This window comes from Eleutherodactylus coqui, chromosome 3 (assembly GCF_035609145.1).
Source record: "Eleutherodactylus coqui strain aEleCoq1 chromosome 3, aEleCoq1.hap1, whole genome shotgun sequence".
In the NCBI taxonomy this organism is placed as follows: domain Eukaryota; kingdom Metazoa; phylum Chordata; class Amphibia; order Anura; family Eleutherodactylidae; genus Eleutherodactylus; species Eleutherodactylus coqui.
This window is the reverse complement of record NC_089839.1, coordinates 68,247,305-68,270,787: the sequence shown is the minus strand read 5'-3', so window position 1 is coordinate 68,270,787 and position 23,483 is coordinate 68,247,305. Positions and strand designations below refer to the sequence as shown.

The 23,483-nt window shown below is 45.9% G+C and overlaps 1 protein-coding gene across 2 annotated transcripts in view; it reads left to right on the top strand.

Moving 5' to 3' along the window:
* Positions 1–452: 452 nt before the first annotated feature.
* The window catches only part of CLHC1 (clathrin heavy chain linker domain containing 1), a 68,187-nt gene continuing 45,156 nt past the window's right edge, over positions 453–23,483 (top strand). For both annotated transcript variants that reach the window (XM_066595709.1, XM_066595708.1), the window contains exons 1-5: positions 453–524; positions 11,722–11,959; positions 12,056–12,243; positions 12,857–12,996; positions 18,508–18,709. In XM_066595709.1, the coding sequence (XP_066451806.1) occupies positions 481–524; positions 11,722–11,959; positions 12,056–12,243; positions 12,857–12,996; positions 18,508–18,709 (812 nt within the window). In that variant the 5' untranslated portion in view covers positions 453–480. The remainder of the gene's footprint in view (positions 525–11,721; positions 11,960–12,055; positions 12,244–12,856; positions 12,997–18,507; positions 18,710–23,483) is intronic.

Below are 23,483 nucleotides of genomic sequence, written 5' to 3'. Positions count from 1 at the left end.
GAGAGCTGTCCTCAGCGATGCCTGCTAGAATTTCTTCGCGTTCTGAATAGAATCCCGGCGAAGCTGCCCTCGGCGATGCCTGTTAGAATCTCTCCACGTCCTGTAGTATAACAACGAAGAGAATGGGCCGACGAGCTCGTACTTGCGGACCTCGGCGCCCATGATAAATATCATTCTGCTGAAATATTCCGTTTCTATTGTTCGTCTCTAGCGGGGTCCTGCGATGTGCAAGGGATTGTGGGAAATGAAGTCCTTGTAAAGTGGACGTCGTTTTAGTTCATGAAGACGCATTTTGCTGTTTTATTTGAGAAAATGCTCGGCTCTTTATATTGGTTTAATAGAATGGTAAAGGAAATAAAAAAAGGGTTGAGATTTTACTATAAACTACAATTCCCATGATGCATTCGCATCCTAATACTGATTTACATTGGGCACGCCCCTGACAACGGACGGCCCTTGGCAACGAGAGCCTATACACAGATGGAGGATAAAATAAGTGATAGAAAGTTCCACAACATGGCGAGGTAACAGGGAGGGTGCAAACGTCTCTGTCTGTCTGTCTGACGCTAACATAGGTCTTAGGTTGCCCTCACACAGACGTGTGAAATACGTGGAGAATAGAACCCGTTGATGTTAATGGGCTCATTCACATTTCCGTATTTTGGTGTGCGCATTTCAGTCGCGCAAAAAAAAAAAATAGAACATGGCCTATCTTTTGGTGTATTTGCGCACCAAAGGCCCCCATAGAAGTCAATGGGAGGGAAGGGGGGGTCACAGATGTGCAAGGAAATGCGTGAAACACTGAATGGGGCCGCGCAGGGACGCAGTGAGTACACGATGGTAAGTGTACGTGCTGCGTGACGCCAGTCTACATGCACTATCCTGGCGTGTATGTGCACATAGTATGCAGAAAACAGAAGCCATTGATTTCAATTGGTTCATTGACAGGCATGTATTTTGTGCGCGCATTTCGGTCGCGCCAAATAAATAGCATGTTCTATTTTGCTGTGAATTATCTATACAGTCTGTGCCAATGAGTCCAAGCTGTTGCTCCCTTTTATCAGCCATCACAAGCTTGGGAGAAGGTGTAGGCGAAGATTTAGGAAACTGCCTATAAGGGCTCAGCGTTGCGGTATAAGGGCTCAGCGTTGCGATATAAGGGCTCAGCGTTGCGATATAAGGGCTCAGCGTTGCGATATAAGGGCTCAGCGTTGCGATATAAGGGCTCAGCGTTGGCGGTTCCGTTTGGAACTTCTGTCATTGATTTCCACTAAAAAACAGGACAAAATCACGCAGCCTATCAGTTCCGGTAAAATGCCAGACTGCTGGCTGAAAATCGAACGGACTTCCATTATAATTCAATGGGGTCCATTCGGCGCAGTTCGATTCCATCATAAGACGGATTTGTTTGGCAAGGCCTAAAAGAAAAACTGTTACTTGCCCGTAGCAACCAATCACAGCGCAGCTTTCATTTTGTATTCCTCTCAGGTAAATTAAAGCTGCGCTGTGATTGGTTGCTAGGGGGCAACTAAAGTTTTTCTTTTAGAAAGTTTCATACATCTGCCCCCGCAGTTTAGTGATGGGATCACGGACAGAATACGTCGGCCTCGTAGGATCACAACCTCCAGGGTTTTCGGAATTGGGAGCCTGTTATGTACCCCATATTTACTCCTCCCACTGGTCGACCCCCCGGGGCAGTTCATACCTGCAATAGGGCTTCAGTCACAACTCCGTTTCAATGTTCCGTTTTTGGTGCAGAGAAATAGAATTAACCCTTTGCAATCCAATTTTGGATTCAGGGTTTCCTAGGGTTTTTTCTCTTTCTCCCATTATACAATGGTGCCATCTGCTAGCTAGAGCCAGTAGTGCAGTATGGGACATGCTGGAGAGGCCCCCAACAACAGAGCTGCCAGTAATATACAGTAAGAATACCCTACTAGACGTCTTCCGATGTCAGAGCTGTACAGCCTTCAATCATAAAGTCTTCAGACGTCAGACAGTGGATTGGAAAGCATTAAGGCCTCATGTCCACGGGGAAAATCAGGCCCGCTACGGATTCTCCATGTAGAATCCGTAGCGGGTCCCTCCTGCCCCGCGGACATGAGGCATAAAAATAAGAATAAACTTACCTCTCGCCCGCTCCGGTTCTTCCCTTCGCCGTGGCGTCATCTTCTCTGCGTCGCGGCCGGATCTTCTTTCTTCGGCCCGGCGGATACGCAGGGCACGTCGGTGACGTGCCCCGCGCATGCGCCGGCCCGAAGAAAAAAGATCCGGCCGCGACGGAGAGAAGATGGAGCCGCGGAGAAGGGAAGAACCGGAGCGGGTGAGTAAATTCCGAATTTTATCTCCCGCGGATCCAGACGGCTTCCATAGGCACCAATAGAAGCCTGCGGGAGCCGTCCCCGCGGGAGACCCGCACGAAAATGGAGCATGGTCCAGATTTTTTCATGCTCCATTTTTTTTAAAATCACTTTTATTGACCATCCGCGGGTATTTATCTACCCGCGGGTGGTCAATGCATCCCTATGGGATGCGGATCCGCGGGCAGGAGAAGAGTTAAAATCCACTGCGGATTTTAATTCTTCTTTTGCCCGTGGACATGAGGCCTAAACGTTCCCATTTTTTGCGCACTGATTTCAGTGAGTTCTAAAAAATGGAAAGCAAACAGAAAACTCTCAGGTTACTGCTGATCCATTAGGCTTACTTTTTCTTTATAGGAACAAATAGCGCAGTCTGAGCATGGAGGCTCTAGTACCCTGTTGTACTGCCTTTAGCTTGTATACAAAATGTGATACGGACGGGCATAGAGGCTCTAGTACCCTGTTTTTCTGCCTCTAGCTTGAATACAAGATGTGACATAAATGGGCATGGAGGCTCTAGTACCCTGTTGTACCACCTCTAGCTTGGATACAAGATGTGATATAGATGGGCATGGAGGCTCTAGTACCCTGTTGTACCACCCTTAGCTTGAATACAAGATGTGATATAGATGGGCATGGATGCTCTAGTACCCTGTTGAGCCACCTCTAGCTTGGATGCTAGATAGGATACGGACAGCATGGAGGCTCTAGTACCCTGTTGTACCGCCTCTAGCTTGGATACAAGATTTGATATAGGCGAGCATGGAGGCTCTAGTACCCTGTTGTACTGCCTTTAGCTTGCATACAGAATGTGATACGGGTGGGCATAGAGGCTCTATACCCTGTTTTCTTGCCTCTAGCTTGGATACAAGATGAGATACAGGAGGGCATGGAGGCTCTAGTACCCTGCTGCACTGCCTCTAGCTTGGATACAAGATGTGATACAGGCGGGAATGGAGGCTCTAATACCCTGTTGTACCTCCTCTAGCTTGGATGCAAGATGTGATACGGGCGGGTATGAAGGCTCTAGTACCCTGTTGTACCACCTCTAGCTTGGATGCAAGATGTGATACGGGTGGGAATGGAGGCTCGAGTAACCTGTTGTACTGCCTGTAGCTTGGATACAAGATGTGACAGGGGTGGAAATGGAGGCTCTAGTACTCTGTTGTACTGCCTCTAGCATGGATGTAAGATGTGATACAGACGGGCATGAAGGCTCTAGTATCCTGTTTTACCACCTCTAGCTTGGATACAAAATGTGATACGGACGGGCATAGACGCTCTCGCTGCTGCCTGTAGCTTGAATACAAGATGTGATAAGGATGGAAATGGAGGCTCTAGTACCCTCTTTTTCCGCCTCTAGCTTGGATACAAGATGTGATACAGGTGGGCATGGAGTCTTTAGTACCCTGTAGTACCACCTCTAGCTTGAATACAAGATGTTATAGGTGCGGGCATGAAGGCATACAAGTTCCATATAGTATCCTGCAGCATATTGCTTCACATTTGCTGTTACTGAGCCTCTGGATCGTGCAAATTCATTGACTGTCGAAGTTGACATTTAAGATTGTCCCATACATGTTCTATTGGTGATAAATCTGGTGACCGGCAGTCAGAGATGTGTGACAATGTTATGCAGACATTCCTGTGACCCCCTTGTGTGTGCAGCCGAGCATTATCCTGCTGGAAGGTGCCATGAGAGGAACACATGTGGCTGCAGGATGTCCTGAACATATCACTGAGCTGTCATTGTCCCTAATACCACTACTAGGGGTGACTGACTGCCGTATGCGATGGCCCCCCAGACCATCACACCAGTAGTGGGGACAGTTTGTCATTCCACAGCAAAGGCAGGATTGATTCGCTCACCAATAGGTCTCCAGACACGAACACCGCCGTTGTTGGTGCTCAAACTTAACCTGGACAACTCGGCTCTACTCCCAGTTTTGTCCAGACAAACTCCATACAGATTTTGCTTCTTGTTGCATTTGAAATCAGAACTTCAGTGCTGCTGGGTAACAGTGCCAACCACAGAGCCAGCGTGATGGGCAGAATATCATAGCCTGCTGCGCTATTCTACCCAGTAAAGGGGTTGTACCAAGATTACAAATGATCCCCTATCTACAGGATAAGAGATAACTTGCTGATCAGTTGGGGTCTTACTGCTGAGACCCCCACTAATCATGAGAACGGGGGTCTTGTGTTGCCCTCCTTCTCACTACAGTGAGGAGTAGGCTGAATGGATTGGTGGTCGCGCAGCCGGACTAACGCTCCTTTCACTTTTAATGGGCCTGCTGAGATACCCAAGAGGCAAGCGCTCAGATATTTCCATCAACCTCATTGGAATGAATAGAGCCCGAATGTGCATGGTCAGCCAGCGCTCCATTCATTCTAATGTCAAGCATGGAGTAATGAACCCTGCAGTGACAGACACGAGTGGGACATGGAAGTCCTGTTCTCGACACCAGCAAGGATCTCAGCGGTGAGGCCCTCACTGATCAGCAAGTTATCCCCTATCGTGCGGGAAGAGGATAACTTCTAATCTTGGTACAACCACTTTAAAGATGAGATCTGTTAAAATCAGATCCAGCATATCAGAGTGGATTTTTTAATATATATATATATTTTTATTAACTACATAATAATTAGAGATGAGCGAACCTACTCGGCCACGCCCCTTTTTCACCCGAGCGCCGCGATTTTCGAGTACTTCCGTACTCGGGTGAAAAGATTCGGGGGGTGCCGTGGGTGAGTTGGGGGTTGCAGCGGGGAGCGGGGGGGAGAGGGAGAGAGAGAGAGCTCCCCCCTGTTCCCCGCTGCTACCCCCCGGCGCCCCCCGAATCCTTTCACCCGAGTACGGAAGTTCTCAAATCGCGGTGCTCGATCGAGTAATTACTCGAAACGAGTATACTGTATTTGCTCATCTCTAATACAAATAAAGATTATTATCGCGCCAACATATTCCGCAGTGCTTTCAAGACAGTGGAAATAAAACAAGACAATGGTTACATGAAGTAATCAATTGATGGAGACAGTAGGGGTGAGGGCCCTGCTGCAATGGGCTTACTTACTACAAATAATGGGGTGATACAGAAGCTAAAGGGGCTTGAGATGTGCACGGTAAGGCGAGGTGGGGAGTGTGGGATGCTATACACATAGACAATGGTCAGGCCATATAGTGGTAGAATCAGTATGACTGCAGGTGCCGGTTGATTATGGCAAGCAGGAACTGCAGTCGGTAGGACAGGGAGCATGTTATCAGACAGAGTTCAGAGGGGTTTGGTTTAGGGGATATGGTATGCCTCCCGGAAGAGGTACGTTTTTAGAGCACGCCTGAAGTTTAGTGTGTCAGTGATTGCCCAGATATTTTTTGGTAGCGGGTTCCAGAGGACTGGTGCTGCTCTAGAAAAGTCTTGGAGGCGGGAATGAGAGGTTCGAATTGGAGGGGCATTTAGTCTGATTTCATTAGCGCAGGGCACGGGCTGGATAATGGATTGAGATGAGGGAAGCAATGTGGGGCGGTGCTATGGAGGGCTTTGTGGATGAAGGTAGTGAGTTTAAATTGTATTCTGCATTTTACGGGCAGCCAGTGCAGTGACTGGCACAGGGCAGAGGCGTCTGAGTAGCGGCTGAACAGGAAGATGAACCTGGCTGCCGCATTCAGGATGGATTAGAGGGGGTAGAGTCTGGTGCAGGGGAGGCCTATCAGCAGCGAGTTGCAATAATACATGCAATTAGTTTTCCTATCAAGAAATCAAGGATTTGTTAAGTTTTGTTAATTCTGGTCATACTTAAATGAGATGGCATAAATGTTTTGTCCACATGTAGAGACAGTTCTCTATGGCTGGCCAACTCAGCAACAGACAAAACAATGGATAGCTCTGAGGATGAGCCAATGTATAGTCCTAGTTTTCAACTAAAGGTACCTTTAGACACAGGACAACTATCAGCAAACGGTGGTGATGGTAGGTGGGTGAAAAAGGCAGTACAGTTACTCCCCGACTTGCGAACAGGTTCCGTTCCGGGAGCCCGTTCGCAAGTCCGTTTTGTTCGCAAGTCGAACAAGTAGTAGTATGGAGCGGGATCGCGGGTGGATCCCGCTCCATACAACGTCGGGTGCCGGCTGTTCTTACAGCGGGCACCCGGCGGCAGCAGTTCCGACGAGCCGCGCCGCTTGTCGGAACTGTTAACACTTTAAATACCGCTCTGACAGCGGTATTTAGAGTGTTAACAGTTCCGCCGAGCGGCGCGGCTCGTCGGAACTGCTGCCGCCGGGTGCCCGCTGTAAGAACAGCCTGCACCCGACGTTCAGGGGGCCCGTACAGCGTCCCACGATGAGATCGCGGGACGCTGTGTGGTTGCTAGGCAGCCGGGGACCTCCTGAAAGGCCCCAGGGCTGTCTATGCAGAGTGCCCATCAAGCGCACGGCTTGCTAGGCGCTCTGCATAGACAGCCCTGGGGCCTTTCAGAAGGCCCCCGTCTGCCCAGCAACCGCGATGTGACCGGACAGGCTTCTATCAGGCTTGATAGAAGCCTCTCCGCTCCCTGCACAGCATGATGTAATGCCATAGCATTACATCATACTGTGCAGAACAGATTGTTCGCAACTAGCGAAATTCGCAAGTCGAATGTTCGCAAGTCGGGGACTATCTGTACTCGTAAAAGACGCTGAGAGATCAAATGTCTGTCTACCAAGTATCTGGAATTGGTTCCGACAAACACTGTAGCATTCTGGATCAGGGTTGGAGTCCCTTTTGTTACGTTCGTGTGGGAAAGTGAGCACCGGGCCCACACAAACATTACCAGAGGATAGGGAACACCAGGTGAAACAACCACCAATTAACACCTCACCCTACCTTCTACAAAGAGAGTTGATCAAGGCCCCAAATGAGCGGGGACATCGCCCCAATAAAGGGCGGCCCAGCGGTCTTTGGATCTGGGCCCTTTCTGCTCCTATGAACCCAGGCTAGGACGCATACACATGCCACCACCAACAGGGACAATTGGACAGGATAAGAAGACACTCAGCCATAATCACACCATACAGCAGCCAATACACAAACACTAGTAGGAGATGTTAATGCTACAAATGCTAGATATTTGTTGACATGTTGGCCAAAATATGGAAGCTAGCTGGCCACATCACGGCTCCCGGTAATACTGCTAGTCCCTACACTAACCGGGAGTCCAGCGACATAACCAAACAAAACCACAAGACACAAATCTTTCTTGCAGCCACCACACATAGAGCCTGCTCACACAGCACAGAGAGAGAAATGAGAACAGAGAAAGCTGACCACACCCACACCTGGGAAGACAGCTGTTATGTGCACTGACCTGGAGAGATTGGCTGACTGGAGACACAAACACGCCCAGCCAGCACAATCCCACACACCTGTGCAGGAGAACTCCAGAGCACCTGTAGAACCACAGGTCTCAAGAGACAGACGTGACACTACTTCCCCTTAAAAAAAAGCCTCTGGACCCTTAAGGCATGAAAAAAAAATTATGCAACACCTCCAAACCACACACGTGTACAGGATTTATCTGAAAAGGCCCTGACACCAAGACAAAGATGGCAAATAGGTAGGAGTAAATTGTGCACCTCAAACTAGAACCTTTTGCGCCTTACACAACCGGCCTCAGTCACAGAAGACTGAAAAAAGATGGAAATCCCTCCTGCTGACATACCATGCGCAGGAGATATCCGTACAGGCCTAGTGCGAATGCCAAGCAGTCAGCAGGAGAAGGAAATACCAATACAGATAGTGTCAACTCAGGAAAAGTCAGCACAACAAAAAGACAACACAGTGCATAACATAACATAATGCCCCACAGTTTTAAAAGAGAGACATTATTCTACATTTGTGTGGGAAAGTGAGCATCAGGCCACATTTTGGCCAAAATATGAAAGCTAGCGGGCCATGCCACGGCTCCCAGCAATTTTGCTAGTACCTACACTAACTAAGAGTCCAGCGACATAAGCAAAACTCACAGAACACAGAGAAAAATGAGAGCAGAGAAAGCTGAACACACCCACACCTGGGAAGACAGCTTTATGTGTACTGACCTGGAGTGGTTGGCTGACTGGAGACACAAACACACGTCCAGCCAGCACAATCCCCTATACCTGAGCAGGAGAACTGCAGAGCACCTGTAGAATCACAGGTCTCAGGAGACAGACATGACACCTTTGTCATAACTGGTACGGATCGGTAGCGTAGTCAGGTAAGCCAGAAGTCGGTACACAGGTAGCTGGCAGGTAGCATAGTCATGGAGAAGCCAGAGGTCAGTACACGGGTAGTAGCAATTGTAGTGAGAGGAGCAGTTGTTAGGAAAGCTTGACTACTGGCTGGGAGCACGATAATCACGCACTGAGGGAGGGACAGGCCCAGGTTTATATAGTGCGTGCAATTAAGGAAACAGGGTGGAGCAATCAGCAACTGGGTTGCAGGAGCAAGAGACTGGACAAGGTTAGACAAGGGAGCTGTCCAGCATGATGAATAGCTCACCAGGGAGAGATTCCACGGGAGTTCCTAGGTTCAAGTCCTAGCAGACACATGGGCCTGTAATTATGGTGCCACCTGATGGCGGATGGAGCCACTTGTGCTTGTTGAACGATCAGATGATCCTCTCTGCTGTTGGTCTGTTGAGGTGTTGTGAGCCCAGTCGTCTTGTGTCAAAGCCCCCTTGCATCTACTGGTCCCAATACCTCCTAACAGTCTGGTCAGAATGGCCTGCATGCCGGGTTTTATAGCAAAAGGACAACTTCTTCTAGGGGCTTGATTTTTTTCTTCACAAAGAGTGTACGGACAACTGTGACTTTGTAGCAGATCACTTTTGATCAACTAGCAACTATATTTTTGATAAGCTGAAAGGAAACGACTAGTAACTTATTGCTCATCTCCTCGTTGGCGTTTACACTGAACGACTAGCGTTTGATTTCACTCTTTTTGAGGGATTATTCAGCTGATGGTTGTCCTGTGTAAAGGTACCTTTAGTTTAAAACTAGGACTATACATTAGCTCATCCTCAGAGCTATCTATTGTTTTGTCTGTTGCTGAGCTGGCCATAGAGAACTGTCTCTACATGTGGACAAAATGTGTATGCCATCTCATTTAAAGGGGTTGTCCGGCCATAAACATTAGGTCTCATTACTTCTGTTTGCCCAATACAATGCACTTTGTAATATACATTGTGCATTGTAAATTAGGCAAACAGAAGTTATTCACTTACCTCTTGGGCTGCCCCCCCCTGTGTTGCTCCTCGGTTGCCATGGGTTCTGACAAGTCTCTTGTCCTCTTCTTGTCGGGACGACGGGGACACGCTTCTCCAGCACAGTTCTGCGCATGTGCAGAAGAACTTCAGCCGCTGGGAAGCTCAGTTCTGCCTGCAGGGGAGGTGTGGCTGCTGGCTCTTCATCTCCAAGGTAAGAATGAGTGGAGGGGCGGGCTCTCGCGGGGGGGGGGGGGGTGGAGAGGGAGAGATGGATGGATGGATGGATGTGTGCAGGGGGGGAGGGGGGTGCAGTGATGTGTGTGTGTGTGTGTGTGTGCAGGGACCCGGCTGACAGAAGTCGGGGGGGGGGGGTCATTGTGAGAGGGGTCGCTGTGGGAGGGGCACTATGAGGGCATGTGTGTGTGGGGAAATGTTTTGTTTTACTTTACTTTAGCAGGGTTGGGGGGGGCAGTAGGTAGCTTTGCAGTGGGGGGCTGCAGGAGAGTTCTCTCTCGACTCTCCCCAGCCCCTCTCCATTCACTATACACTCATGCCAAGATTTTATCCTGAACCATGAGTGTATAAGTGTCTCCTGGCTACAACCCCTCTGAGTATAGTATGCAGCAGGGGGCGGGGCCTGTGCGGGGAGAGACTGCAGAGCAGTTCAATAGAGGTGGGCGTGTTGTGGGCGGGGCTAGGACGTGAGCTGAGGGAAATCCTGCCTTTTCATGCCTCTTACTACCATCGGGAGCGCGCACACAGAAGAGGGAGAGTGCAGAGCATTGTGGGAAGGCAGCACAGAGGCGCCATCTTTGAAAGCTGCAGTGAAGATCAGAATCTAAGGTAAGAAACTGACATTGCAGCTGATCTGCCGGCTGGTTTGAGCCCCTGTATGCTGTGTGTTACTATCCTTACTGAAAGGGAAGCAGCAGCATTATAAAAATTTTTACCCTGTGTGGCCGGACAACCCCTTTAAGTATGACCAGAAATATTGGATATCTTGGCAGGCCCATTAACCCTTTCCAAGCCACTGTCTGACGTCTAAAGACATTATGATTTAAGGCTGTACAGCTCCGATGTTGGAAGACGTCCATCGGGGTTCTCTTACTGTATATTGCCAGCCTCTCTGCTGTCGGAGTCTATCCAATGTGTCATCTCATGCAGTACTGGCTTTAGCCAGCATATAGCGCCATTGTATAATGGCAGAAGAAGAGTAAGCCCCCCTAGAAAAACCAGGATAGAAATTGAATTGGAAAGGGTTAAAAGTGAAAGGAGCGTTTGTGCAACCCAAGACCCCCGTTCTCGAGATCAGCGGGGGTCTCAGTAGTGAGACCCCAACTTATCAGCAAGTTGTCTGCTATCCTGTAAATAGGGGATCATTTGTAATCTTGGTACAGCCGCTTTACTGGGTAGAATAGCGCAGCAGGCTATGATATTCTGCCCATCACGCTGGCTCAGTGGTTGGTACTGTTACCGAGCAGCACTGAAGTTCTGATTTCAAATGCAACAAGAGGCAAAATCTGTATGGAGTTTGTAGATTCTCACTATTATTGTGTGGTTTTTCTGGGCACTCCGATTTCATCCCACACTAAAAACATACAGCCATTTAATTGACCCAAATATGTATTTGTAATTGGGTACTTGGGGTGGCTTTACCCAGGACAAATATTGGCCAAAAAGAAAAATCACTCAAACAAGTGATTTTCAGCTATAGTCGTCCCATGTAAACACGGGACCTATAAGTCTACTGAGCAAGAAATCGCTCATTAGTTGCTTTATTTCACCTTACTGATAAGAAAGTGGACTGGTGAGTGACTCTCAGTGTAAACAGGCAGTCGTACATCTTTGAACCACTGCCTGTTCACAATGAATGGAGGCATGCGGCCGAAAGAGATCTCCGGCATGCTCTGCTTCCATTCAATGAACGATTATTGCTCATGTGTGAAAGCACGGGATGTTATTCGTTGGGACGATTGTTGGGTGCTCCAGTCATCACGTATAAAGTAGCCCTTAAATTATGGGCTCCGCTAGTACTATGTCAATGATGCGAATCCCTATACAGCGCTGCCAGAAATAAATAGATGAATAAACCATGACGCCATTGTAGGGAAAACACCTTCTTTTACTTTGTATCTCCTTGTAGGTTTCTGGCACCTCCTTCAAACAGACGTGAAAAAGCATCACATCGATCTACAGGGGTCACAAAGTCTTTGCATGGACTGCCGGGACCCCCCGTACTTCCACCCATCTCTAGAGCCAGTGATAAGAGGTTTCTGACCAACACTGAGGAGTATATGAAGTCTGAGATGGAGAAACTATCTGCTGCTGGTCAGCTGGATGCTGAACAACAGTATATCATCTGTGGACAAGCCTTTGATAAGGTGAACTACATTATACTATAAACGATCTTCTTTCTGATTTCTCCCCATCCCCTGTGTTACTGACCGTTGCTTAATATGTGTGTTTTTTGTTTCCAGGTCATTGACTATTGCACTGACTATAAACATATTCTTACTGTGATCAAACAAGAGTACGATGAGTTTATTGATGCCACTAAACAAGGAGAAATCAATGCAATACATGTTCATGCCAAGTTAAAAAGACTAGCCTCTGAGCCCACGACACTTATGTACTACAGGAAACGGGCAGCAGAGCTGGAAGACAGGTAATACCCTCTGTTGTAGTCATTAGGCCTCTTTTAGGTGAGCGTACTCATATACGTCCATAATACGGATCAGTAATGCAAATGTATTATAGCTGAGATTGAAACCGTATGTCATCCGTATTTCATCTTTAGTTGATCTGCGCTTGTTTCATTTTCTTGTACACAGGCCAAAAATGGGCTTATGGGGGCGAACAATCGCTGCTGTGATAGTTCGTCCCCATAGGCCTGCTGTACATCTCATACATGAGGAGATGTATCGCTGATCAGCGAGCATTGGCTGATTGTTGGTTCCTTCACATGGCCCAATTGGTGGGCAAATAAACACTTAGAGGAACATTCGGACCTGATAATCAGCCCACATAAAAGAACCTTAAGTGTAAAAATAAAGGTGAAAAAAAGCATAAGGGTATACTGTGCTAAGTGGTCCCACCCACAAAATTGTCACTTATGAGAATTACCCTAAATAGCATTTATCACTATGTAAAAGTATTACATAGTGTGTGCCATCTTGATAGATTTGTCACAATTAATATATACATAAAATTGTGTTTTTGTTAATTAGAAAATAGATGTTTAGATAAATCTAATCTACTGTATCTGTATTTTGTTCTAGGATTGATATAGTCAATAAAGATTCTAGCAGAATTAAAAGTGAATTACAGAAATTGCTGGATGAGAAGAGAGTAAAGACTCCTCCAATAGAAGAGGCAAGAACCCCACAAAGTGAAATAAACCCCGCAGCTCCAATTCCAGGTGCCATATTCCCGCCATTAGTTCATAATAGGTTTTTTACTCAGCATTAGAGATGAGCGAACATGCTCGTTTAGAGCAATTACTCGATCGAGCATCGCTTTTTTCGAGTAACTGCCTAATCAAGCAAAAAGATTCGAGGTGAGCGGGGGGGTTGCAGGGGGATTGGGGGGGAAAGAGAGAGAGAGCTCCCCCTTGCTACCTCCAGCGACACCCCGCCGCCCCCCGAATCTTTTTGCCCGAGTAGGCAGTTACTCGAAAAAAGCGATGCTCGATCGAGTAATTGTCCTAAATGAGCACGTTCGCTCATCTCTACTCAGCATCATTTGCAGGCTTTAATTAATAATAATAATAATAATCTTTATTTGTAATTATTCAATAAATGATTGTATAGGCCCATTTACACACACAGATACGTTTCAAAAGATTGAAAGATAAGCGATCATTTTGCATAAAGTACTAATAGGCACTAATTTCTATTAGTACCTTATTAGCGTCATTTGCAAGCAAATGAGCTTCTGGGAGCTGTTGCAGAACTCAGCAGGAGGTCTAAGCTCGGTAATTAGTTCCATTGTTCTGCCACGGGATCCTTGTGGAGAATTCTGCACAATGAACAGCATACATGGCGTGTGGTCCTGCTTATCAGCTGTTCTGCTAAACTGAGAACCATTTTTCGGCCGAACAGTGAAAGATGGGAACATTTAGACACAACGATTATTGCTCAAAAGACGGCTTTTGGGCAAATTTTGAATGATAATCGTTGTGTTTAAATATGGCTTTAGTGTAAAAGGGATATTCTGGGAATTATTTCTATTGATGACCGATCAGCTGATTCCCGGTGCCGCTGTCATTATGGTCAGGGAAGGAAGCAGAAAGCGCTGACCATAGCACAGTGGCCTGGGTTTGGTGGTTACCTAGATTGTGAGATACACGTCTGGATATTTCTTAGTTACCGTATATACCGGCGTATAAGGCGACGGGGCGTATAAGACGACCCCCCAACTGTCACCTTATACGCCGGTATTCAGTGGAGAAAAAAAAAAAAAATTTATTACTCACCTCCCACGGCGTTCTGTCGCGCTCCGGCAGGATGTCGCTCGCTCCGGCAGGCTGTCGCTCGCTCCTCGTCCCCGGCGCAGCATAGCTTTCTGAATGTGGGGCTTGAAATCCCCGCTTCCAGAAAGCTAATACACACGCCGGCAGCCATGACATCATTGAATGGCTGTGATTGGCTAAAGCACACGTGGCTTCAGCCAATCACACTATTCAATGACATCATTGAATGGGTGTGATTGCTAACACGTGCGCCTTCAGCCAATCACAGCCATTCAATGATGTCATTGAATAGTGTGATTGGCTGAAGCCACGTGTGCTTTAGCCAATCACAGCCATTCAATGCTGTCATGGCTGCCGGCGTGTGTATTAGCTTTCTGGAAGCGGGGATTTCAAGCCCCGCATTCAGAAAGCTATACTGCGGCGGGGACGAGGAGCGAGCGACAGCCTGCCGGAGCGAGCGACATCCTGCCGGAGCGCGACAGAACGCCGTGGGAGGTGAGTAATAAATTTTTTTTTTTTTACACTTTTTTTTTTTTTGTATTACCGGCGCATAAGACGACCCCCGACTGCAGAGCAGATTTTTCGGGGTTCAAAAGTCGTCTTATACGCCGGTATATACGGTATGCCTCTTGATCAACCTGGTCAATGCATTCACTTAGAGGGAATGTGTCATCAGAAAATGACCCGATGTTTAAATCAAAATCACAGAGGTGAGGGGGAACACAGAAACATATTTCACTGAAAAAGAGCCAAAAATGCAATACCTGATAAGTTGCAGAGCAGGCACGATCGCCATGAGACCAGCACAATGGCCGTAGGGTCAGCACAATGGCCGTAAACCTAACAATATGCAGCAAGCCAGACTATAAACCAGAGGAGCTAAACTGTCCACTGCAGACTTATATGTAGCCACCCACTCAACCCAGCCCAGATTGGGGGGGAGCGACTGCATGTAACTAAATCTGCAATGTGAACGATATCACAGAAGCCAGCCAATAGATGGGTGCGTCCTACAATACAGGATTACAACTCACACTGACATGAGTGGGTTGCCCTGTATCTCAACAGTGGACCGCACTGACTGACCTCTTGGGCTCCCCCGGAAGTCTATAGCAAACTGCATAAAGGAAATATTGATACACACTAATAAAATTAATTAGCTGCATGCAGTCGCTCCTCCTTAATCTGGGCTGGGTTGAGTGGGGGGCTGCATATAGGCCTGCAGTGGACAGTTTAGCTCCTCTGGTATATGGTCTGGCTTGCTGCATATTGCTAGGTTCTATGGCCATTGTGCCTTCTTAGCCGCGATTGTGCCTGCTGTGCACCTTATCAGGTATTTTATTAGTGTGTATCAATATTTCCTTTATGCAGTTTGCTAGAGACTTCTGGGGGAGCCCAAGATGTCAACCAGTGCAGCCCGCTGTTAAAATACAGGGCAACCCACTGTCATGTCACTGTGAGTTGTAATCCTGTATTGTGGGACGCACCCATCTATTGGCTGGCCTCTGTGGTATCGTTCACATTGCAGATTTAGTTACATGCAGTCGCTCCCCCTCCAATCTGGGCTGGTTGAATGGGTGGCTGCATGTAGGTTTGCAGTGGAAAGTTTAACTCCTCTGGTTTATAGTCTGGCTTTCTGCATATTGTTAGGTTTACAGCCATTGTACCGACCCTACGTCCATTGTGCCGGTCTCATGACGATTGTGCCTGCTCTGCACCTTATCAGGGACTGCACTTTTGGCTCAAGTGTTCACGTGAGACTTTTTTTTAAGCATTTTTGATGATTTTTTAAAAATTTTCACGTTATGCTTTATATTTTAAAGTACTCTTGAAATTCTGCAGTTTTCACACTGACTGCTAAGTCTAACAATAATCTGGCACTTTCTGTTCCATAGAGAAAACTTTTCAGCAGTCATCTCATTATTATCACAGGTGGATTTACAATGAAAGGTGACATCTGTATATAGATAACCTCCATTCATAATATGTGGTGGATAGAGCTCCTGTTAATAAGGTCTCCTACACTACAGTATTATGTTCATGGTAGAGGGGGACATGCTGAGGCATATGTAAATTTCTCTGTTGTAATTCAGTATTCTCATGTAAAAAACTGTTCAAATGCTGCCAGGACTCCTATAGAAAACGGAGAGTCCTGACCCTCCCATGGCTCACACTCTGCTAATTGCCAGGTCTACATATATGCAAATTCACACAAAACACAGCAAATTGTTGTGTCTAGCCAAGCAAAGCAGGATTTACAGGCTTTCTCTGTGTGTCCTGGCAGGATTTAAAGGGGTAGTGTGACAATGAAGATTAAGCATGAATAGATGACAAATGTCTGATTGCTGGGGGCTCCACTTCTGGGACTTTCACTGGTGTGAAAAATGTGCTATGTGTGAACATAGCCTGAAACCCCCAAAATATCATACAATACAAAAAACAATAAAAATGTGGGGCATCACGAGGAAGGGGGTCCATGTCTCTTGCCCTGGGAAGTTTATCATCCTGAAAATGCTTCCGCATTTTGTATTTTAATGTCTCAGCAAAAATTAAAGAGATAACCAATGACATTTTTCTAGAACCCAATGTATTTTTTCACACAACAGGCTTTACTTCTAGCAGTCTTTTAACCCCTTGAGTGGCGGGTTTCCTACCACCCTGTCGTGCCCACCAGGGCAGGTTTTTTAAAATGGTCTAACCATTGAATTTCAACTAATTTTGCAGTTGCGTCTCAAGAGCCATAACTTTTTCATTTTTCCAGTGACATGGCCATATGAGGGCTTGTTTTTTGCGGGACAAGTTGTGATTTTTTAAACAGGGGGGAGGAAAAAAAGAAATAGGGAAAAAAGAAAAAAGGGGCCATGTCATTAAGGGGTTAAATAATGTATTAACTTCCTTCTCTGGGTCATTACGACGCAGGGATACCACATGTGTGATTGTATTTTTGATTTTTTACAAAGTAAAGGGAGACAAGTGTTTTTATAATTTTTTTTATATTTTTTTTTACTTTTTTTAAAATTTTTTTTAAATTTTTTTTTTTGTCCCTTTAGGGGACTTCCACAGGGACCCATCAGGACCCCTGATCACATTCCGGGGGTCCCATGGTGACAGCCCTTTACATGCTGCAGTGACAGCCCTTTGCATGCTGCAGTCACATAGACTGCAGTATGTAAAGGGTTAACACAGCAGAGATCGGAGGTTTTCTCTGATCTCTGCTGTAAGAGCAGGTACCTAGGTGTCCTCTGACAGCTAACAACCAGCTCTCCCTGCCACAGAGACCATCGGCTTGCTTCTGACAAGCCAATAGTCTCTATGGCAACCTGTAAACAAACCGGTGCAGGAGTTTGCCGACATATCGGCAATATCTTCTGCTGGTTTTTCAAAGCCCTTGCTTTGTTCTCTGTGGGACTGTGCAGGCAGAGCACACTGTCACAGCTTGTGGCATTGTGCTCTGCAGCTCCCATAGTGATACATAGCCCAGAAATCTTCCGGGCAGTATCGCTATGAGCAGTGGAGCTCGTCCCGGAAAATTTCCGGGCGTGCCACTCAAGGGGTTAAACTCAATGGTTTATTTAGGTATCTCCTTAAAGACTCTGCACACCTTTGCACTCTTTTTTCTGTTAATCAATTAATTTTTTGAAATTAAGTCTTTTTGCAACTGGTGTTTGTTACAAAATTTCTGATTCTTTGATTTCTGAACTTGCATTGTCTTCCAAGGTACTACAAACTAGAGGACTAAAGAGCAAACTACAGCTCCTCCGCTAGCCTGCTCCAGTTATAAATGTGCATTCACTGCCTCCTCACTTAGCTATTACAGAGGGCTTTATCATAGTGCTGGGGCATGTTGGAAGAGATCAGGACAGTGAGCAGAGCAGAGAAAGCTACTATTACAGAGGGCTTTATCATAGTGCTGGGGCATGTTGGAAGAGATCGGGACAGTGAGCAGAGTAGAGAAAGCTACTCTTACAGAGGGCTTGTAATTCAGTTTCAGTGAATTGTCTGCTCTTATCAGCAGTGAGGGAGAACAAACCAGCAGTTACTCAGAGAGAATGAGCTAGATGGAGAGATGGTTGTGTAGTATTGAGTGGACGTGGTTATGCTACACAGCCTTTAAAAAAGGAGGAGGGAGGAGAGTGCTGAGCTTGAGTGTTTTCATGAGAGACCAGGGGAACAGTGCTGGGTTTGCCCCCCCAGCCAGAAACTTGAATGTAGGAGAGCCCGCAAAGTAAGTGTGTGGCTTTCTAAATCCATGAGAAGGAAAACTCATTGCAAAACACAGAATAGTGCATACTTTTTTTTGAAGTATGTGTGTATTGCTTTTTCATACACAAAGGTTTCTTTAATAGTAGTTCTCATGGAATAATTTGTAGTCCTGGACATCTTATATCTGGTATATTTGGAGACATACAGTATATAGTTAAGCTTACTTATATTATGCTACATTGTTCCATCTTGTAGGCATGACGATAGAAGATTCCCTGGACATGGCTGCCCTTATAAAATTCCAGCAGCTCTTAGAAGAGAAAAAGTGTGCATTAAAAGCCGACATGAAAACCAAGTATGTCCCTATCCAGAAAAAGCAGGACCTGGATGTCAAGCTCAGCATTGCTGTACAGGAAAGAGAAAATGCCGACTTAATCAACCGAAGATTGCTGGACAGGTATTTCTATCTCAGAGTATTTATTGATTGTGAATAAAAGAAGTGTAATGTACTAAAAACTGAAGTTTTTATAACATAAAATATGTATATATCAAAATGCGTCATAAATAACACAGAGGTACAATTAATCAGGAAAGCGGGATATTGAAACAGTCATTGTACATTTCAACAAAAGTGAGTTCAGAAACTGATATATTGACCTGATTTTTAAAGAGATATTACAATCTCAGCCAGTCATGACTATAGGGGAATACTCCACTGTATAAGGTGGCCCACGTGGCCGAGAGTTATGAAAACAGCCAAACAGGTTGTCTTACATTGTTTCTGTAACTTGCATTGAAACGGATGGGAGTTACGGAAACAACATAGCACAGAAAGCTACTTTGTGCTTGTAAATATGGAAAAGCTGGGAGCTGGAGAGAATAGAATACTCAAAATAGGGCGCAGGTCCCAGAGGTTGAGGACTGCAAGAGCATTGGCATGCTTGAGACTAAACTTGATTGAGGGAGAGGCCAGTGCTGGAGTTAAAGGGGCTTTCTCAAAATTGATATTTACTACCTATCTATTGGATAGGTGACACCTTTCTGATTGATGGGGGTCTCACTACATGGACTCCCACCGATTACTAGAATGGGTGTACCAAGCCACTCTTTCCTACTCATTGTAGCCTTTTGAATGGAATAGAGATGGCTCTGGTACTCTATTCATTGACTACTGAGTACATGAGAGGAGCCAGTTATGACCACAGTGTTTACAGCAAGGGGGTTTATTACTGCATACACAGACATATAATTTATCATAATGCACCCATGAAATGTCTATCCACTGCAATAAAATACAGGTTGATCATAATTAAAGTATCCCTATTCAGAGGTGGCCCGAAAGACTACTACAGGGGGTAATTGAGCCAAAATAATAATACCAGTATCCAGGACATGCGGAAGTGATCCATGTGGGAAAAGAAAATACCATTAGAAAAGGTGAGTTGGGTTCTGCAGTTGAACACACTGCTCACCGCTTGCAAGTTTTCGTAGAGAATAATGGACGCTACGTTGAGGAATTGCTGTTGCATCGTTAGTTACTTCTGTACTGTACTATAGCCTATTTAAGGTTTAACGGGTATTGTAAATTTCATATATGACAGTAAAAACATTTTTCTTATGTTCAGTCTGCTTGAACGTCTCATCTCTTTGTATTGACCAATCTCCTATTTGCTGCCTCTCCTGACTCCTGGCCTATTGTACGGTACTGAATCTGCACTGTGCACCCTGATCTTTGGACTGTCTCTCGTTTGACGTTACGCTGGTTGCCTTTACCCAGATTTTTCTTACTACATCTCTGTTCAGACACTATGTTACCATGCGCTGCTGTATTGTAGTGACTGGTGAGGTGAAATACCAGGGATCCTCAGGTGTCACCTCTACAATTTGACCAACAGTTAAAGGGGTTTTGTCATTAAAAAAAATCAATACTTACCTATTCCTCCCCAGTTAGTCTTCTTAAAGCTCCTTGCTGATCTTCTCCAGGTCACCTCACCTCCAGCCGGCCGGATCCTCTTCTTCTTGTTATGGAGCATCCATTCTCTGCATTCTCCTTCCGACAGGTCAGTGTAGGTTACGTCACTAGTGACATAGCGTTCACTGCCTAGCAAGGAATGAGGAGCTATTGCCAAGACTGCGTATGCAAGCTCTCTCCCCACAAGTGTTCATATACTATTACAGAGAAACAGCGTGCATGCGCAGTCTCTGCAACAGCTCGCCATTCCTTGCTAGGCTATGAACACTACATCACTAGTGGCATAGCATACACTGCCCTGCTGGAAGGAGAATGGCGGCAATGTACGCTTCGTCACAAGAAGAGGATCCGGCCAGCTGGAGGTGAGGTGAGCCAGGGGACTGGAGGATCCAGGAGAAGATTGGCAAGGAAAAGATGTGGTAAGAAGGCTGCCTGGGGAGGAATAGGTAAGTATTGAATTTTTTTTTCTAATGATAGAACCCCTTTAAATAAGTGTGTCTGGCACAGCAGATCTACACAACTGATTCTAATAAGTTAGACATATGCCGACAGTTTAGAGTACCAGAACCAGTATGATAGGGAATGGCAGAAAGTGGTTTTCTGGAAATACAATATGGATTGTCTAGCTTATCACTTGAAATCATACGAACCTGCAATTCCCAGCATAGACACTACAAAATGTGATGGAGTGCAGATCTGCAGAGAATTGTAAGTAATGAAGGGGCTGCAGCTCTCGCCCGAGCGCCACAGCACTTTCAAACAGCTGATTGGCAGGGGTGCCAATGCCAAACCTCACTGATATGGCCTATTCAAAGAACAGGTCATAAGTATTGTGATCCTGGAAAATCCCTTTAAGTGGAATTTCCTAATGTTATTTCAGTAGCAGAATTGTTGCTACTGGAAACAAAGTGCTTCATTTAGGAAGGTGCATAGGCAGGTGAGGGAACAGATGCTGCTCTTATGGACAGGGCTTACAATAGGCTGCATCCTAGTGTACTGCTGGGTGACACAGTCTCAATGCTTCCAAGCTGCAGAAGGAGCCATCCAACTAATATGGAGTATGAGGATATAGGGGGTGACTATCAACAATGCAATGCAGAGAGTGAAGCACCGAGCCTGATCTCGGGTTGTATCAGAAGACAAAGATGGATTTCTCTAGTTCAATAAAAATCCAAATTTATATATACATAAGGCTAAAAAATACTCTGGGTGCGCTACTCAGTTTCTCTCTTGGCAGGAGAGATACCATAATCACTAAGGTGGCTCTCCCACGATGAGACTCCTCCATTGCTCTCCAGCACCGAAAGCTCACTATAACATCATTTATTTTTGTTCGCCATTAAAACGTATCATATCTACAAGATAACTTGGTTTCTCTTACTGAGAACAATCACACTTCGTTCTCGCTTACTTACTCGTATACAGCGAATGTGAACGGCTGAACAGTTTATCATATAAATGAGCCAACGATGTGTCTGCCTGTATAAACAGGCGGTCTCGGCTAACTCTGACATTGTTCGCTCGTTCAAACGATAAATCGTTTGCCTTAAACAGACCCTAGTGCGGCCATACACAGCCCATCCCAATGATTGATCTAGGATCAGAGCAGTACATTTTCTGAGACAATGGATGATTCTACCTATTCTATATAAGAACCATGTATTTAGTACCAAGGACAGGATCACATTCCATCATGACAAGGCATTGAAGCCTTTACCTGCTATGACCTGATGGCATCAAATCCTGTTCTTAGGACTAAAAATACAGCCCATTATGGAACCACTGCACTGCTGTCTAGATGTGGTTTTACTCAGGAAAGGACAGTGATATATCACTGGTGGTTCGTAACTCAAAGTATTTAGTATTTGCTTTGACTGTTCCCCCAGAGATTGGGTAGAATAAGACAGCGACAACCATATCCTGAATAGAACATAAGGGAGCATGTGGAGGGACTGACAGGCTTTTCCAGACACAAATACTATTGATGAGCTATCCTAGTGGATTGGCCAGGGTCCGCCTATTCCAGTTGACTACGCGCAGAAGATGGGAGGCTTGGTGATAGGCCATCAGATCTGGTAGGCCAAGACTGCCCATCTGCTTAGGCCTTGACAGGGTACTCCAGAATATGCAGGTGGGCTTGTCTGCCCATGTAAACTTTGTGAGCAAGGAAGATAAGTGTTGGAAGAATAATCCAGGGATATGAATGGGTAAGGCTTGGAGGGTATACAATATTCTAGGAAGGACATCCATCTTGAATTTTGATCACCTGTCAAACCAGGAAAAGAGGCCCTTAGTCCAAGAAGTTAGGTCCTTTTTTATGTTATTTAAAAGGCTTGGGTAGCTGGCTGTATATAGTTCGGAGGCAGGGGTTTGTAACGGGGATGCAGAGGATGCAATTACACCCGTGCCCAGGAGTCTTAAGGGGCCCATAGGGCCACTTTTCTCCATAGAGAAACATTATATTCGGGGGCCCTGTTACAGATTTTGCATTGGGCCCCAGAAGCTACAAGTTATGTCTCTGGTCAGAGGTATCCGCCGTGAGGTGGATCCCCAAATATTTGATGTTATCTCTGGCCTATCGATAGGGGAAGGAATATTTTAGCTCTGTGTCCAGAGAGTGGAAGAAAGATACAATAAATGTTGCAGATTTTTTGGTAATTAATTTTTAAATTTGATAGCATGGAATATAGACGGAGTTCATTTAGAAGGTTAGGGAGGGGGATCCGAGGAGATGAAAGATAGAACAACAGATCATCAGCATATGCGGCTAATTTGTGCACAGAGCCCCCCATCCGTACTCCCCCAAAGTTGGTATTGGAATGACTATGGCCAAGGAGGGGCTGCAGGCACAAGACAAAGAGAAGGGGGGAAAGAGGGCATCCCTGTCGTGTACCATTGGAAAGGGGGCAGAAAATTGACCATTAGCTTTAACTGAGGCTGAGGGGGATGGGTATAAGCTAGAGATCCAGTTCATCATGGTATGACCTAGTCCCATTTGGCAGAGAGTTTCTTGCAGGAAGTCACAGTCAATCCTATCAAAAGCTTTATCAGCGCCCGTTGAGAGAAGGCATATAGGAAGGGATTTTTTTTTGCCTGATGGATAATATTAATGTCTTTGATAGTGTTGTCGCGTGCCTCCCGCAGTGGCACAAAACCCACCTGATCTCCATGTATTACAAACAGATGAGTGTGATATGTGGGGAATAGAACCCAAGGATTTCAATGTGTTCATTATCTCTTTTTTTCCTCTATTATGTGC